Consider the following 19016-nt stretch of genomic DNA (forward strand, 5'->3'; position numbering starts at 1 on the left):
TCCATGTCCACCCCTTGACGTCTCGAGCACAACTGACGTGTGCTCGGCAAATCGCGCTGTATATACGCGGAGAAAGGCGTTTGACCGTCACACGCATAACACGCTAATTTCACGTAATAACACCGCGATACAGGCGCAGAACATGCTCCACCCACGATTACCCGTTGAAATTTCCCGTCCTACCCATGTGTAACCACGCCCTGGCCGCGGCCAGAGCATGTCGTTCCGCGTCATTTCCGCGTCATTACGTCGTGTGCCGCCCGCGGTTAACACGTGCTCAAAGTTTTGAGCAGCTCAAAACTTTTTCGCGCGGCCAACCGCGTGTGAATTTCCGACCGCGAGTAAAGCACTGCTGTATCTCGTCTATATGGCGGTCTCAAAGCGTCCAACAGCGCCCAACAGCGTCTGCTTCACGGCCAGAAATTTCTGGCCGTGATCCAGCCTCGATACGCCCGTGAAAGGCTGTGTACCCGTGCTCTAAAGTATTGAGCAGCGCAAAACTTTTTCGCGCTGCCAACCGCGCGTGAATTTCCGATCGCGTGTTAAGCACTGCTGTATCTCGTCTGTATGGCGATCTCAAAGCGTCCAATAGAGTCCGCCTCACAGGCAGAAATTTCTGGCCGTGATTCAGCCGCAAACGGCTGTGTGACCGGGCCCTAAGACAAGAAAGTTTGATCACTAACCTATATTGGCTCCCTGTTAGCTTAAGATGTGATTTAAATGTTCTGTTGGTAGTATACAAAATCATGCATGTACTTGCTCCCTCATATCTTTCAGATTTAATTTCCCCCTATGTTCTGGTCCGGAGCCTTCGCTCTGAAAATGCTGGTCTACAAGTAATCCCAAGAGCCAAGAAGAGATCCGCTGGTTCGAGATTTGGGCCCTGGTGCTGTGGAATGCTCTTTCCCCTGAGATTAGATCTGCAACCTCAGTAGAAATGTTTAAATCTAAGCTTAAAGCACACTACTATTCTATAGCATATGAATAACCTATATTTTATGTTGACAATATCTGTGCATTATTTGCCCTCATGTAAGTTTTAGATCAGGGGAAGGTGTCATAATAGCCAGTAGTATGCAATAGATATCTTTGCAGCCTTTTGAGACTATTTGTGATTAAGGGCTATACAAATAATTATGACTTGACTTGACTGATTAGTTTGTTTTAATTCTGAGAGTTTCAAAACCAATTTTATAAAATGGTTTATTTACAGACAAAATAAAGAAATATAAAATGGACATTGTAAATGCCTGCATGTTTGCTTTTTCATAAATTCCTATTGTAGCTGCTATTCTAAAAAGATTTATGTCCATTGTTTTAATCATTTCCTTAATGTAATGTGCAAAAACTAGGAAAAAAAGGTTAAATGCCAAAAAATAAAAATAGGCCTACATTATCTTTGTTCCCTTATGTATTGCCATAGTATCAGATTCTAGACTGTATCAGTAGATTAAAAAAAGAAATCAATTATTTTTTCCTCCCAGCCAAATGTTGCCAATTTTTTTATCAAATGCGGCCCGTGACTCATAACTGTTGCCCACCCTTGCTTTAGAATCATTTCACTTCTAAATCAAGTCATCTATGATAACACTCCATTGATCAAAGACTGTATTAAATCATCTGTTGCGGAAATATGACACCCTACAGACAACACCATGAGTAGGAGGAAATATAGGAAGGGACAGTTCATTTAAATCAAAATCCTTCTTTCCCTACCAGGACCTAGAAAAATCTAAATCTTAACGTAAAAAAAAAATCCGTTATGTCTTCATGCAGCCTCTATGTTCCTAAATCTTTATCAGGGGCATGTCGTATTGATCTTTTGTGTGGATAGAACGTCAATAGGATGATAAAACACAGCCGCATTTTCTGGATAACCACACTTCCAGTGTGACCTTCATGTTGATGTTTTTACTTTCTCAAATTCAGTAGAATGGACTTAAGTGTACAAACAGTGTTAAATAATAGCTACTTAAGTATATTTCAGGCATGAAAAATGGGTCAGGGTGAAAAAGTTGAGAAGGATGTGGAGGAAATATGTTCCAGTACACTGTACAATACAATAAAATATTTAGCTTTGTCGACCCCCAATCTGTTTCAGAGATCTGAAAAGGGCATCTCTCACACACACACACACACACACACACGAAACCAAAATAAGGAATTAGCTGCAATATGTTTGTTATTTTGGCGGAGTTTAGCCGCGATTTGGTTTGATGAAAGCAGGTTCAATTTAGCTTTGCTCGGTTACTATGGTGATTTATTCTCTAAAGATAGCATGCTCCAGACCAGGCATTAGCTCAGGGGTCGTCTTGGGATCAAGAAGTCACAGGTCCGATTCCCGGCTCCTCCGTGTTATAGACACCGAATCCCTAATGCCCCCAATAAAAGCAGGTAGGCGCCTTGCATGGCTGACACTCAATTGGTGTGTGAGTGTGTGTGAATGGGTGTGAAGCACATTGTAAAGCGCTTTGGGAGGTCTTTATTGACTTGAAAAGCGCTAAATAAATGTAGACCATTTACCATAATTAGGCTAATATCAATCTCAAAGATACATCTGGCACTGCTACTGTCAATCTTGTGAAAAAAAAATGGGTTTTACAGAATTTCCACGGACTTTCTTTTTATGTTGCATTATTCTAATTGTCTTGCTTAAAATGTTGCACATAGGCTATATTGTCATTTGATTAAACTCTACTGACTGTATGATACCAACAGTGACTTTATAGCCATTCATGTAATAAATACCGCAAATTCCGGACTAGAGAGCGCACCTGATTATAAGCCGCACCCACCATTTTTTAGGTGATTTGCTACTTTTGTACTTACACAAGCCGCACCCATGTATAAGGCGTGTGCGCCCGTATTAATACTTGTGACACAATCACAAGTTTAACCCAGGGGGTTTTGGGGTTTTTAAGGGTTATTGATCTATCTTCGTTATTCATTATCCATTATCCGTTATCGGTCAGTTCATAATACGCTACAAAGCCTAGGAGCCGGGACACTTACTCTCAGCCAAAAGGCCAAGCTAAGGTCCTAGCCCTAAAGCCTTGCTGCGATCATTGCGAATGCACCGTTCCCGGAGGTACTGCAATACCGGGGGGTTTTTATGGGTTATTGATCTATCTTCGTTATTCATTATCCATTATCCGTTATCGGTCAGTTCATAATACGCTACAAAGCCTAGGAGCCGGGACACTTACTCTCAGCCAAAAGGCCAAGCTAAGGTCCTAGCCCTAAAGCCTTGCCACGATCATTGCGAATGCACCGTTCCCGGTGGTACTGCAATACCGGGCCGATGCGTGGAGTGGACAGAGCAAGCTCATATTTACTAAATATATAGTACGCAGTTCAAAATCCACAACCGGCCAGGCTGTAAGTTACACAATTGTAACTACACAGTTCTAGATCCACAATGATACCCGTAATTAACGTATGATGCAGACTTGTAAAGTCTGGGTCCCGTTGAAAGTAATCCAAGGAAACCAAATGTATATTTCTAAAGTTAAGGGTGGGAAAAATATATATCCACTATTGTCCGCTGCGACAACAGACAGATGTACCGGTAACTCAGCTTTACCCTAATTCCCTTCAGCCCGCGTTTGCTCCGCCCCTTCTTTTTGATTCGTCCGTAGAACCTATAACAGAATAAATCTCTAAAATAAATACATTACAAAAATATACGGTTGCAAATACATACTATACATGGTTACACATATTTACGAAGAAAGACGGTACACCGAGAGAGTTTTTAAAGCTTTAATAATAATAATATAACTCTCATCCCAAACCGTGCCTTTGAAAGGTACCAACACGCTAGTTGGATCACGCTCGCAACGTATCAAACGTACCTGTAAAAAAAAAAGCATCCCGTAATTGTAAAATTCATGGAAAATCCTCCTCATAACTGTCACCACCAAGGGCGTTTTCCCCATTATCGGAACGTACTTTAATCTTACAGACAATTTATGCTTAAATTTTGAGGTTGCAGTCTTTCCTGACGCACATATCCTACTGGTCTTAATCTTACCTTTTATACTCCAGCGCCGCTGGTGGCCGTCAGAAAAATTCCATAAATTGGCCGCTTCACCGAATAAGCCGCAGGGCTGAACATTTGGGAAAAAAAGTAGCGGCTTATAGGCCGGAATTTACGGTATATTGCTTTTTAGTCACTGGCTTTGATTGCCATGACGGATAAGAATGCTTGTCAAATACTCATCCGAGTTTTGACTATGTACACTGTAGCCTTTTTTGAGAAAAGTAACGCAAAAACTTGCAAAGATGGTATCAATAAAGATTTTGACCATGGTAATTTGGTATGTATAGGTCCGATTAGCAGTCATCCGTTCCCTTCTCAAAGAAAGAAATCTTGGTTATTTACTGTAAGAAGAATAAATAAAATAGAACAAACAAACAGACAAGACAAGTAATCGTGCACGCACGCACTACACCGATTTTATTTTAAATGCACCACCTCAAACGCCCGGGTCGCCGCAAAAATTACACAAAACCCTCCTTCCCCCTAAGAAAATGTTCACCTCTTATCTAAACAATTCACATAGGTCAGCCTTTTTTACTTCAAAACGGCTAATTTAACCAAAAAGTGAGAGATTTTCATTTGTAAATTATTTTGAGACTGAAGGATTTCATACATTTGACTATAAAGGATTTTATGAAATGAATTGAAATGATCTGCATTTTATATAGCGCTTTTCAAGTCAAGACTTCCCAAAGCGCTTTACAGTGTGCTTCACATTTCCCAATAGCGGCAGTGCAGCTATGTAAGGCGCCTTCCTGCTTATTGGGGGCATTAGGGGTTCAGTGTCTTACCCAAGGACACTTCGACATGTAACACGAAGGAGCCGGGATTCGAACTGTGATCTCTTGATCCCAAGACGAGCGCTCTACCTTCTGAGCCACTGCCGCCCCATACGATTGACTACAAATTACATTTAATGCAAAAGATATTCACTGACTGGGCTGTAGTTAAATGTCAGGGCACCCTGGTGGAAAATGTTGTTTACAGGAATGGCGGGAACGGGACGTAAGGCTGATAAGATAATCAGCACATCCAGACGCAGAAAAGCCCTGATGTCGTAGAAACGCTCGGTGTTGTTTTGAGTATTCCAGACATCGCGACGCCCAGAGGGGCTTCCTTGACACGCCCATGGGAGGAGTCCGCACGCCATTATGTGGGGAGAAGATGGTGAATAGGAGAGAGCTAAAGGACTTCAGAAGAGGGCTTCCCAGAGACTCCGACGACACTAATTCGGCCGTTTTCGATGGAGTACACCAAGTTAAATTGTTAATGTAATTAAATCTGCCCCCGTGTGAAAATGTCGGCTTTCTTGTTCATCGTTTCCCTCAAGAAACGAGCGCGCATAAATTGTTGGGTGAATGTAGGTTGGGTTTGGTTAATGGAGTCAGATAACTAATTCGAACAATTCGGTAAACTGTACATTTTGATATTAATTCCCAACAAGACGTACAAAAGGGCAATTGGAACGCAACGGGAGTACTAGATACCTCATAAGTCAATTCTACATATTTACACACACACATACAGCCTGACTGAGTGAAAGTACAATTGAAAGAACACTTTCAAGGAAAATATTATGAATGAATACCATAAACCTGGTTTCAAACCGAGCGTCGTGTCGAGAAGAGATTAGTTGAGTTAATTCCAGCAAAAGACGCTTCCAATCTGTCTTGGGGTTTCTAAACTAAGAGCAGCTGCCGTGACGAATGTCTTTAATTAAAACAATCAGTCACAAAGGAAAGCCTCCAGCAAACCGACGCGTGTCATTGAACATTTGTAAATTGCAACGCTGTTATCATCGACGCGTTTCACCCAAAGTGCCCAGGGAGCAGTCTTCAAAATATGAGAGACAACAATGGCTCAATATTTATGCACACTCTAAACCCAATAATAAAATATTCAAAGGGTAGTATCGAACAAAAAACATGATAATGATGTGAAACAAAGTATTCAGATTTATTTTGAGGAAGACACTACACCTAATTCATATCCATGTATTGGTTGCTGTAGAAAGGGCCAGGGCAATATATGTTTTTTTACGAGGAATGAGATGAATTATTTATTGTGACTTGTGATGAATATTCACTAAATATTCACTATTATTATTTACTGTCTTTGGCCTTTATAGCTTCTACCTGGAGTCTTGAAATCACACTAGCTTAACGTTCCCAAGGCCACAGAGTGGTTCTTCAAAGGGACAGTATGTATTATTTGACCACTAGATGTCACTTTATTCTGACAAGCAATTGAAAACGAGGGCTGAAAAGCACAACGAAGAATACAAACTACGGAGGCTCAAAGTGACCAAACAGCAGTTCTTTTTAATTTTTTTGCCCATAATTTGCAAGGTGTTTGTTTTTGGGGTTCCTGGAGCAGCAGTTATTTCATCTCCCTCTAGGGGAGGCTTACATTATGTAAAATAACTACCCAATTATTGACATGAGCATTTTAAAAAGTACACTTGTATATGGTACTACATGTATTTTTGCTTATCATTCAAATGAAAATATTTTTTTAATGATTGAAAAAGTTGTTTGAACCACTTGAGGGCACTATGTAATACACACTGTTCCTTTAAAGAGCTTCTGTTAAACTCAACGCCCATAGCCTGTGAACAGGGTTGGGTAGGGTTACGTTAACTTGATTACTTTTGGATTACTCCAAAACCAAATATGCTAATAAAACCAACCAACCATGCGCCAACCAACCATGTTCAACCAACGCCAGATCCATCGTCCACAATGAGTGAATTTGAGCTTTGGATCGCCACCAACAACGTCCGGAATTGGAGTATTTTTGTCATCACGGAGTCTTGGCTTTCCCGACGCCGCATTACATCACCGGCTCGAACGAGACGAAGACTCCGGTAAAAACAGGGATTGGAGACGACGCGCTACAATAACAGCCGAACCATTGACACACACTGCTCACTTGATATGGAGTTTCTAGCAGTATCGTGGAGACGCTTCTATGCACCGGGAGAGTTAACTATGGTCTTTTTGTTTGCTGTTTACTTTCCACCGCTAACCGTTTCACCGGATGCTAACGTTAGCATAGCGCTAAATCTCCTGCCCGCTGCTATCAATAAACAGCAGTTTGCACACCCCAACTGAGCTTTATCGTTGACGGCGACTTTAATCGGGCATGTTTATGGACTGTACTCCCAAATCCATTCAATATGTGGACTGAACAATTCGGGAAAAACACTGGACTATGTGTAATGTAAGATCAAACATCAAACATTCCGGTTGTATCCACCAACTCTGTTTGTCCCTCAATGCGTCAAATCCTGTAATCTTGTGTTTTCTTTGTTAAAAGCAATGCGTAAATCGTAAAGCGTAAGACGCAAAACGAAAGAGGGACAACAAAGCTGACAAAGAATTCATATTTCACCTCTTTCTGATACAGAAGCTGGCATTAGCATACAAGATGACCAATTTTGGGTTCCTGTAGAAGCAATTATTTCATCTCCCTCTAGAGGACGCTCATGTTATGTAAGATAACTACAAAGTTAGCATTTAAAAAAAGTAGACTTGCATCTGGTACTACATGTAACTTCTAGCGACGCGGATGTTACAATTCATTATTAAAGTGTAAATTCTTCCCTAGAGTGCTCACCACTTATCCATGTGGCTTGCGGGTCGTGCACGGCAAACTCCGAAGAGTACAGATCGTCCACTGTCAGAGCTGACATCATGCTTCCTGGAAGATCGGCTAAAGAAAGAAGAAAAATTAATCCTCACAGGATATATTCTGGGAATGTACTCTTAAATAAAGTGTGGGACCAAAACAAGAATTTCTTTGTCGTAAACACATTCAAGAGAGACTTTTATTGTAAAAGTGCCCATACAGTTGAAACTCCAGATTTATTGTGCCAAGAGAATCAGATTTAGGAGAAATCTGTCAACAATAAATTAATTATTAAGCGATATTTTGATCGAGATTGAAAACATTTGAGGTATTACCTGGAGTGAGAACCACCACAGACATAGTGATGAGCGAGCAGACGGCCACAATCACAAGTAAAGAGATAGCGATTCCCTTCCAGTTCCTCTGCGGGGTGCTGATGTCCACAAACTCCTGAAGACAAGGACAAGCAGAGAGCACTTTGGTTATTTCACCTTTATATTCTCCTAAAACTAACTGCACTAGTAGGGCGCGTTTGATTATCCCCAATCCAACACTGCCAGAGGGGGGACTAGCAGAAAGCACCTTTGTCAGTGGGTGTGAGGTTCTGGCCCCAGAAAAGGAAATTTACAGCCATGTCTGCAATCCATTATCCTGGTCGACCATTGCTAAGAGCAGAGGGCGACAGAGCGCTTTTTTCCGCTTGGGCCACTGAAGCATGCCATTGTGTCCAGCCTAAAATGAACTGCACTGTTTTGGCCTTGATCAATTGTCCCTGGTGGACTATTGCTGTGAGCGGAGAACGGCACAGCGCACTTTTGTAAGGACAAGCATTGTATTTACACATTTCCCTTTGAATGAAATGCACTCATGTAACCACTAGCCATTATCCTCTTTCCAATAATGCTCTGAGCGGGGACTGTCAGATGGCAATCATGTCAGGGGGTGGGCCATTGTGGCCGAACTAAAATGGAATCCAAATTTGAGGCTACAATCTATTATCCTATATGGCTACGAGCAGAGACCTTTGTCAGTAGGCGTACCGTTCTGGCTAGCCAAAAATGAAATTCACAGTTATGGCAGCGATCCATTATATCGGTCAACTATTGCCGACTGCAGGTGGTAGCAGAGTGCATTTTTTTCATTCTGGGCCGCTGAAGCGTGCCATTGTGGCCTGCCTACAGTTAACTGCATTGTTTTGGCCACAATCCATTATCCCCAGTCAACTATTGAGAAGGGGCCGAAAGAGCAAATTTGAAAAATGCATGGCAGTTCTTATTTCCCTTTTTCACCGTCTAAAATTAACAGTTTCCATGCGGCCAGGATCCGTTATGGCTGGTCAACTATTGCTGTGAGCGGGGGCAGACAGAGCGGATGTTAAAAATGTGTGTCTACCTCACGGATTTCCGTTATTTGGGGGAGTTCTGGCCCAATTAACCGCAACAATCGAGGAACTACAGTATCGAAATGTTAATGTTTGAGCTAAAAAGGTATTTAACGATCGAGTATAGTTATCATTCCTGGCCTGTAAGCCAGTGAGGAGGAAAGTCGAGCATTTTAATTCATGGGGCACACATATACACTGCATAGTGTTCCTCACGAACCACTGAACCGCAGATCGCACTCTGACCATTAGTTCAACTTCTATGATCTGGTTGTCAATGTGCGCATTGTGTGAAAGATTTCAGACACACTTCGCTGCTACTCGCATGTACTTAAGGCGACTGCAAAGGGAGGGAATTACTTCAAGTGTGTGAAAGAGTCTGCCGGCCTAGAAAGGAGCAGAAGGACAAATTTATCCTAACAAAGAAGATTTTGATCAAGCGGAAATTATGGATAGTATTTAGATGTGTTTATTTTTCAGATCAGTAAAAAGTAAGACTGGATCGGTCGCAGCAAATATTGATCAAAGCAGCAAAAATGTATGTTATCCATGCATAGCTTTTTTACATTTTTACCCGAAAGAGCCAATTTTGGTTGATTGTGTGTTCACTGTGGAGACCAGCAGAGAGCACTTTGGTTATTTTGCCTTTATTTCCAACTAAAATGAACTGTTCTAGTAAGGCGTGTTTCATTATCCTCAATCCCATACTGCTGCAAGTGAGGACTGGCAGAAAGCACTTTTGTCAGTGGGCCCACAGAAAATGAAGTTCAAAGCCATGGCTACGATCCATTATCCCGGTCGACTCTTGCTAAGGCAACCTGTCTCAAGTTTGGCGTTACCAGAGAACTCGCTTTTCTGACAAACTATGGCGTGCCTGAACTGAAAAGGAGATAAACAAGCCGATAGGTGCAGTGGCAGTTAAAAAGTCAGGGATCATGGAGGATGCAAAAATAAAATTCATTAAATAAATAAATAAATACATAAATAAAAGGATTTAAAAACAACTGCAACACTAGGAGTACATGTGTTCACAGAATTTCCAAATATTATGCAAATGAAGGCAATTTTGTCACTACTTTGAGGATTTATATTTGTCTTTCTATGACAGTCAAAACAGGGATTGATAACCAAAAAATGCTTGAATTAATATGGAGTGAAGGCAACTTGCAATGTTGGTATTTAAAAAGCACTCAAAAATGCTTCAATGTATCCTTTCATTCAGTACTTTCCCAGCAAATATTGTCTGTGGTGTTCTGATAAGCCTGCTCACATCTTATAGTACAAACTCCAAAATACAGCTGGGTCCAGTCTTAACAAAATGTCTGGAGTGAGATGTGACTTCCTCATTTTACCTGGCTAAGTTTAACTTTCCAGCTAAGTTTCACTCTTCTAGTCAACGCCCCTTTCCTATAACACAGTGGTGGTCGAGAGGCTGCATTTTCTCAATGCTTAACTAGGGAGGACTTTGTCCTGATGCCCAGAATATTCTGCTTATTGATTATGTTGTTTCTTTGTTACAAAAATCCTCAAAAGAACGGCTTTCTTCAGCTCTTAATTCCTCATCTAATAACTCAGTCCGAATCCCAGAATTGAACACGCGGTGAGACATGGATTCTCGACGCCAACATTATTTATTAACAAAACCAGAAACAAAGAAATAAACAAACAAGGGGGCAAAAACAAATGACTTGCCCTAACAAAATCGAAGCTGACAAAGTCCAAATCAGAAACAAAGACCAAAACTGGAAATGGAAAAGGTATGGAATGAAGTAGCAAACTATTAGGTGGGCAATAAACTATGAACAAAATGTCCAAAACAAGAAACCAGAAACAAAAGAAAGTAAACCTGACGTAGAAGTAGAAATACAAGAAACAAGTGAACACAAAAAAAGTGGGCTCAAAACAAGTAACACAATTTCTGCACCAGAAACAGGAAACAAAACCTGAAATCTGAGGTATCATTAACAGTAGAAATAAAATGAACCATAAATGTGTGCTGTCCAAAATGTCATTATAAAGAGTCAGGATAAGTAGGTGCAGGTGTTGTATTTGGACACCCATGTACCCAGTTGCAAGCCCGGTTGGTGCCCACTGGTGGAAGATGGCGTGCCAGATCCTCCCAACATCTTCATATAACGCCATAAAGGAGTGTTGATCAGTGGCCATAAAAGCCAATGCGTGACACTTTTCCATTTTTGGATCCGTGATTCTGAGATTTATACTGATCCATCTATTTGCAGGCGTGAACGTGCATTTAGCCCAAATATCAAAATGTGCCGGCTGTATTAGCCCAAGCTGCCCTTATTCAGTTCGCCTGGATTTCTTTATGCTACTTTCCTGCATTACCCCCTGGTGTGTGTTACAATGAGGAATCAAGATCATCTCAGTGGCTGGAGAAAAACCTTCTTGTGGTACAGATGTGGTCTGCGGGACTCATCTTTTACATCAGTGATCTAGAGAAGTAGAACGTTGGGTACAAAGGCGTAATGCAGTCATCAAAATGACAAGAAGTGAGAAAGTGCCTTGCAGTTCTGGTCAGAATAAATGACATAAATACTGGAACCAAAACAAAAATCCTCAGTGCACCTTGGGATAAATCAAGGAGTTTTCAAAACCTATAGTAGTGTTCTGCACTTTTCACACCTGTTTAGTTAAATCCCCTACAAAAACGATTTCTTGGGGGAAACATTTTTTTAAACTTGACCTGAACACATTGTAGTCACTCAGGAGGTCTCCAACTTGTAACTTTAAATATCAGCTTTAACCTATACTGTATCTTATTTTCAACAGGTCACTGAGGCTTCACAAATAAGTTAACATCAGAGTAACAATGCTTTGTGAATCCAGCTCACCCGGCTCAAGATTTAATCTGCATTTATGTAACACATCAAACGGCGAGAGATTACCCATTTTCAATTGTTCCTATTGTCGCACCTGCTCACATTTAACACTCCGAGTCGGAAAGCAATCGTTCGAATGGGAGCTTGGAAAAAAAGACGTCACCTAAGTCAATACAAGAGCAGATGTTTGCATCCAACACATGTTGAACAGCATCGCAGGAGGCAGAAAGCCAGCAAATATTGCACCTTAATTATCTCTTCAAGGGAGCGTGCAAGACACGAGCCCTCGCATCACTGCTGAGAGTTGATGAGAAGGTGACGGATATACCTCATCTTGCTGCTCCTCCTTGGATTTCTTCTTGCTCGAGGCTGTCATTGCATGGAGTCTTCTTTAGTCCAAAATCCGGCACGGAATCCTCCCGGTAATAACATCCAAACCTGCCTGGGAGTCGATTTCACGGTGTTATCAAGGTACCCGCTCGCTATACTTGTGAGGAGTACTTCCGAACATAGCTACCAAAATAAAAGGTAAAGTCCCACTCCCGCCCCTTTTTCAAATGTGTTTCCGTGGACAAAAAAAAAAGATTTTTTTAATATGCAAGTGTTTGATTTTTAGTGGGGAATAAATTATACATAATGTAATTATTGTGAAAGCATTATGCTTTAGGGACTGTTATTTCAGAATAGAATAGGATAGAATAGAATAGAATAGAATATGATTTGTTTTCATTGTAACATCCATCCATCATCCATTATTTGCATTGCTTATCATCAGTAGGGTCGCGGGGGTGCTGGAGCCCCTCTCAGCTGTCCTGAACTGGTTGCCAGCCAGTCGAGAGGCACACAGAGACACACAACTCACTCGCTCATTCACACCTAAGGACCATTTGGACCTGGAATGCATGTTTTTTTGTAATGTGGGAGAAAACCAGAGTGCCCCGAGGAAACTCGTTACAAATTACAAATACAAATCAATATTAACATTGGTATCCAGATTCTGCAAGAACATTTACAAGGCAAAATACCACATTTTAAAATGTTAAGTTAAGGGTAAGGTAAAATTAAATGACACTAATTTGAACTGGCAAAAACTGAAATAACCCTTCAGTGAATGGACAATAGTTTTGTTGTTGATATTTATTTTTTCTTTTGCGGGTTTAAATTCAGAGCTGACTCAAGTAAGAGCGATGACTTTAAGTGCAGTAATTTTGAAGGGACAAGGTGTATTACTTTTTGCCCCCTAGTGGTAAAAAACTAAAATCATTACCATAAAAAGGATATTGATTTAAATAAAAAGGAAAAAAATACATGAAAAATCATATAAACATCTCATCTCATCTCATCTCATTAGCCGTACCGCTTATCTTCAGTAGGGTCGCGGGGGGCTGGAGCCCATCCCAGCAATCATCGGGCAGTGGGCAGGGGACACCCTGAACTGGTTGCCAGCCAATCGCAGGGCACACAGGGACAGACAACTCATTATGCATGTTTTAAATTATCATGGGCAAAAAAGGTGCATATATTTTACACAACTAAAGGGAGCTGACCTAATTGTCCAACATCTTTCTTCTACGGGTACACAAAAACATTACAAGGACTGGATAATAAAATAAATAGCAAATTTGTGCGTTTCTTTCACTTTGAGTCTCTATAGATTGCATTATTCCTTGTGCTTTTTAGCACTCCTTTTCGGTTGCACTACAGAATACAGCAACATTTAGTGATCAAATAATACAACCTGTCCTTTTAATAATGACAGATCATCTTTGCATCTTTGTTGGTGATAGGAATGAGTGGTGAGGTGTTGTAAAAGGATAGTGGGATGTTTGGACGCGTTCTAAGGGATGGCGTCATACAGGGCAGGGCACCTCAGATTCAGAGATTCAGATCTACTTTATTGACATTCTAGTACACGTGTATACAGAACGAAATGTCTGACCCGCACAGTTTCCTTGAATGTACAGATATAAATAAAACGTTGTATTGAGTTGGAGTATTGTGTACTAATAATATACTAAATATTTATGGCTATGTATAGTATTTTACAGTAGTGCAGCTAACCAGATGTGCAAAATGGGCAGTCAGGTAAACAAGTCAGGTAAACAGTAACAATAACACTGTAAGTACAATAGTGCAGAGAAACAGATGTGCAAGGAGTGGCTAGCTATAAAGAACTGCCAGTAGTGCAAACAAGTCAAACAAAACCAACAGATGTACCGATTAGCAGCAGTTTAGATTTACTATGTGTTTGATTGACCATTTAACAGTCTAATGGCCAGGGGGACAAGACTATTGTGGAACCTGGTGGTCCTGCACCGCACACTGCAGTACCTCTTCCCAGAGGCTAGCAGAGTGAAAAGTCCATGATGGGGGTGAGAGGGGTCCCTGATAATGTTCTTACCCCTGCCGCATCATACAGATGCGGCAGGGTAAACCAGTGAAAGCTGTCAGGCCTTGCTGTTGAACAAAAGAGTGGGTTGTGTCACCCTGACCCGAGTGACATGGCCGCTTTCTTGTGTCCCGTTTCATCTGGAGGGATGAAAGCATGACCAACTTAGGTGCCGAGGTGCCTAACTTGTTGGGGTGTTTGGGCATTTTGGTTCGCCATGGGCCAAAAATGTTTGTGTGTGTTTTTTCTATTTTTTCACCCTTTTTTATTTTCTTTGTTATTGTATGTGTTTGTCTTGCTTTCAGTCACCCCTTATTGAGGGATATGGCCAAGGTAGATAGATAGATCTTTGCACTAAGGTTTAAATTTAGAACTGAATAAAAATCTGTCATTTTAAAGTACAGAATATGTACTGCAATCATCGAGATAGCAGTTTATTTTGCTCACGGTTATATTTTTTGTTGCGTATTATCATATATTTTGTTTTTAGATTGTGTAGTTATTTTATGTTCATTATTTCATTCTTTTGCATAGAATACTATGACACTTCTTTATCCACTTCATTAAAACTGTGAAATACTGGACTGGCTACATTGTTAAAATTATGTGTTAATGCTTAAATGAATGACATTTCCCCTTTTCTTTTTTTAAATAAAATCCAAGCGTGAAAAGTAGTGTGATTCCTAAAAAAAAAAAGCAAAAAAAAAAAAAAAGAAATGGGTAGAGCCAGGCGGCTTGAGACGACTTAAATGAATATTAATCATGACCAGTAAAATGATAATAGTGCTGTCTGGTATAAGAGTGATTATTTTCCTGACGAGTTCAGACAAACAGCCATTTAACGAGACTTGCACTTTAAATATCTTGAAACAGTCTTTCCTACGCTTCGTTGTACTGGATGCAACATGTTAGGTGTTACAGACAAAGCCCTCAGGACTCACACATGCTGTGTACAAAGCCTAAAAATAAGACAAAGGAAAGAACACGGCATAAAATTGATGTGAGCAATTGCATTATGTTAGTATGTCACTCCAGACACATTAAATCTCTATTCTCAACCGGTTCAGAGAGTCTCATGTATTTTCATCTAAGGGGGAGAAAAAGAGAACGTGTTTTAATTAGCACTCATCCTCCCACAATATTTACAATTATGGGTTGATATAGAAATGGCTTCCCCAATCCTGTTGAGGGCCAGAGTCAGGCAGGTGTTGGATGCAATTTATAAAGGAATTCAATGCTTCTTTCTATTTTCATTTTGTTGATAAACAACATGAATTGATCTGACTGAAATGTATTAATATTTGATATTCAGTTCAACTGTATGAATTCAAATTGGACCGGAATCAATTTCAAATGGATTCATGAAAATAGTAAGGATAATACTGTATGTGCCTTGGACTAAACCCAAATGAAAGTTGGATGTTTCACAAGACTGTTGTCTTATTTCTGATCCATTTATTCATTCTTACTATACTTAGTGATGCTTTAATTGTCAAGATAACTGATTCAGGGCACCTGCAGCTGCTCCATTGGGGCCAACGGCCCTGGCCGCTGATTGGCTCCTTGCCACTTTTTAAACCCCACGGGTCCTTGTTACCGGCAACAGACCGTTTGCGAACCTATGCTCCCAGCTAGGCAAGCTCATACCTTCCAACGTTTTCCTGCCCTGTTTTCTCCTGCCTGATAGCTGTTGCCGACCTGTTTCTGGACCCGTTTCTGCCCTGCTCTGCCATCCCATCCACCGACCTGTTTTGCCCTGTTTCCTGCCTCTTACCTGTTGCCGACCTCGTTTCTGGACTCGATACCGCCCTTGCTCTCCCGTCCCGGCTAGTGACCAGTATCCCTGCTGTCTACGATTATCCTCGCTCGACACGGAAGTGCCACTTCCGCATTCCAGCCACCTGCTACCCGTCTCTGTCGATCATCTGATCGTGGAAGCAAGCACTGCTCTCTCTCTTTATCAATAAAACTGAGCAAACGAACGGTACTGGGTCCTGTCTCCGTTTCTGGCTTGTGACATTAATGTTTTAGGGTTCACTGTTTTTTAAAAGTGTTATGTTTGAGGAGGCAGACCCACGCGCAGAAACACAAGCTTGGATCGGGGATAGATACAGGAAACAGGTCAAGTACAAAACGGGAGCCGGAGTCAAAAGTTCTTGCCTTGCATGCGCCGAGGTTCGCAGACAGACTGACCAGGAGTGAATGAGAATGATGTGTTTAAATCGGAGAACTAATTAGGAAACAAGTGGCAGCTAGGGTTAAACAAGTGAGCGCAGGTGAGAGCAATGGGCAAATCATGACAATTGTTTTATTTAAACAATGATGTTCCATCCATTATCTGCATCCTCATTAGCACAATTTAAAAAATGACATGCATGTTTTTGGAAATGTGGGAGGAAACCGGAGTGCCCAGAGGAAACCCACGCGAGCACGGGTAGAACATGCGAACTCCACACAGGAAGGCTCGATCCCATGACCTCAGAACTGTGCCGCACACGCGCTAACCATTGTGCTGCCATGCTGCTCTAATGATGTTCTAGAAGAGCTAAATAATAAAAAAAAGTCCCTTAAAAGCGGGGGTTGCCAAACTATTTGAAAATTACGGCTACTTTTTTGTAACTGATTAGAATCAACATCTGCGAGTTTGATATGCATTCCTAAAATAACATGTTACTGCATTACTGTGTTTATTACTATTTTATTACCAGGTTATATTTATAAGAGGTTAGAATAGGCTCAGTCAATCACTAAACAGCATGATAGTTTTAAATCAAATTACCTAAAAAATCACAACGATCCAATTTATTTTCAGAACCAGTTCAGTTACTCAGTTTGTCTTAAGGGGCTACCTGATGCCTGCATGCACCACTTTGGAGACCCCAGTCTTAAAACATCATAGTGGCATTATTTCGTCCCAATCCATGGTTGCAAATGACACCAAAGCAATTATTTCTGACACGTATGCCCCTTAACCTATTTTCTCTATTTTTTTGATGTAATCGAGTCACAAATCAATGCGTGTCAGCATGATGAGGATATATGCAAGAGCGAGGCTCATTTAAAGCCAAGCTCGCTCTTATCCCAGCTCACTTGGCCACTGAAAGCTCAAATAGAGCGGCAAGAAAAAAAAGACAAGTGAGAGAGGGGGGATAAGCCAGGAGCAAGAGAGAGGTAAATGAACACATATCAAAGTCCCAGAACAAAGAAAAGAGTGGGCCATTTGGTTGGGAATCAAGTAAGCAGACATGATGAAAGAGAAGGAAAAAGCAAAATGAAGATTCATGTTGGCCAATGCAACGCCTTAGAAGTAGTATAACATCACTCACCAAAGCCATGGGGGGATTTTCTCCTGCCACCTAATAATGGATGGGTTTCTGCCTGGAATGGTAGGTGAATGTAATTAACCTGGGGGCAGTATGGAGACCCCCAGGGTAGGAGTTTTCTTGAAGCGCTCTATAGATGATAAGGAAGCTGCAAAGCTCTTCAGGTCACACATTGAAAACCATAAGGGAGTTGTATCCATTCTCACCAATGCTACCTTTTTACTTGATTAACTACTGCTAAATCACCTTAAAATTGACAACCAATTTTAACATATATATATGTTTTGTTTTTTTTTGCGTTTGTATAAAACTGACAAAACACAATGAAGAATATGTATTCTTCTCCGTCTCAGAAAATTAGAATATTCAAATGTTATGATATCATTAAAAAACGCAGTTTTTTTTTTTTTAGATCTGAATTTAGACTAGTATTTTAGTTTACGGCTGCTTTATTATTTCAAATCTTTGTGCAAGAATGAACCGCTCCAACGATCACATTAGATTTCCGTTTTGGTAAAAGTTTGCCACACACAGTTTTAAACACGCACATTTCTTTGTTTTTCTTTTTTAGTATCTGGGGGGCGAATTTTGTTTTGCGCCTAAAAATAGACTGCACTTTTTAATGTCAAAAGTTAGGCATGAATGTCTATTTCTTTTGATTTTCTTCAACGGAGGCTTTACAATTTAATTCAAGCAAATATTTCCGAAGGACTGTCTCAGAAAACCAGAATATTGTGATAAAGTCACTTATTTCCTGCATTGCAATTAAAAGATAGAAACATTTAATACATTCTGGATTCATTACAAATCAACACAATTATTGCAAGTCTATCATTGGAGAACACCGTCCAAAGTTGAGTCCCCTGTGGTTCCCTGACGACCCAGACGGTTAAGGGATCCATGTTTTAATATTGCCGGTTATGGCGGAAACTCAAATGATCAATTATCCAGTTAAATGCCAGTAGTCTCTTGGCCGATTTTGATCAAATTTAGCATTACCTTGACCTTTTTCAACATAAATATGATATTATCACAATTTTCAAAATCATAAATAGAAAAGTGAAAAAGGAATTCCCCCTTGATGGCTACAAAAGGGTAGGTGTAAACAGATATTAAAACCAAGTGGTGGTGTTGCGATTTTCTGAATGCATTATGGTGAAACGTGTTTAGACCAGGGGTCTCCTAAGAGAGTAGCTCGCGAAAAGTTTCTGAAAATAGATAACCAGTTATGGGTCATTGCAATCTTCTGGTGAATTTGAATTCTGACTGACATGATGTTTTAACAGTAGACTTAACTTCTAAATATAAAAACCTGATAATAACAGAGTAACAACATAATTATAAAGTGAATTGTTACTTCAAAAATCTATGTCAAAACGGTAGTCCTTCATGCCAGACTGTAACAAAAAGT

General features: G+C 40.6%; 1 protein-coding gene across 4 annotated transcripts in view; it reads right to left on the minus strand.

Annotated features, from left to right (window-relative positions):
• Nucleotides 1-19016, minus strand: part of LOC148370230 (inactive dipeptidyl peptidase 10-like) — a 61694-nt gene that overhangs the window by 36504 nt on the left and 6174 nt on the right. For 2 of the 4 annotated variants that reach the window (XM_088332636.1, XM_088332638.1), the window contains 2 exons: nt 8008-8122; nt 7661-7756 (listed from right to left, as the gene is read on the minus strand). In XM_088332636.1, the coding sequence (XP_088188762.1) occupies nt 7661-7756; nt 8008-8122 (211 nt within the window). Of the gene's footprint in view, nt 1-7660; nt 7757-8007; nt 8123-12056; nt 12195-12221; nt 12394-19016 lie in introns of those variants that run through there. The other 2 variants (XM_088332637.1, XM_088332639.1) reach the window with 2 other exon arrangements.

The sequence above is a fragment of the Urocampus carinirostris genome, chromosome 3, assembly GCF_059441175.1.
Source record: "Urocampus carinirostris isolate Australia breed hairy pipefish chromosome 3, RoL_Ucar_1.0, whole genome shotgun sequence".
Lineage (NCBI taxonomy): Eukaryota > Metazoa > Chordata > Actinopteri > Syngnathiformes > Syngnathidae > Urocampus > Urocampus carinirostris.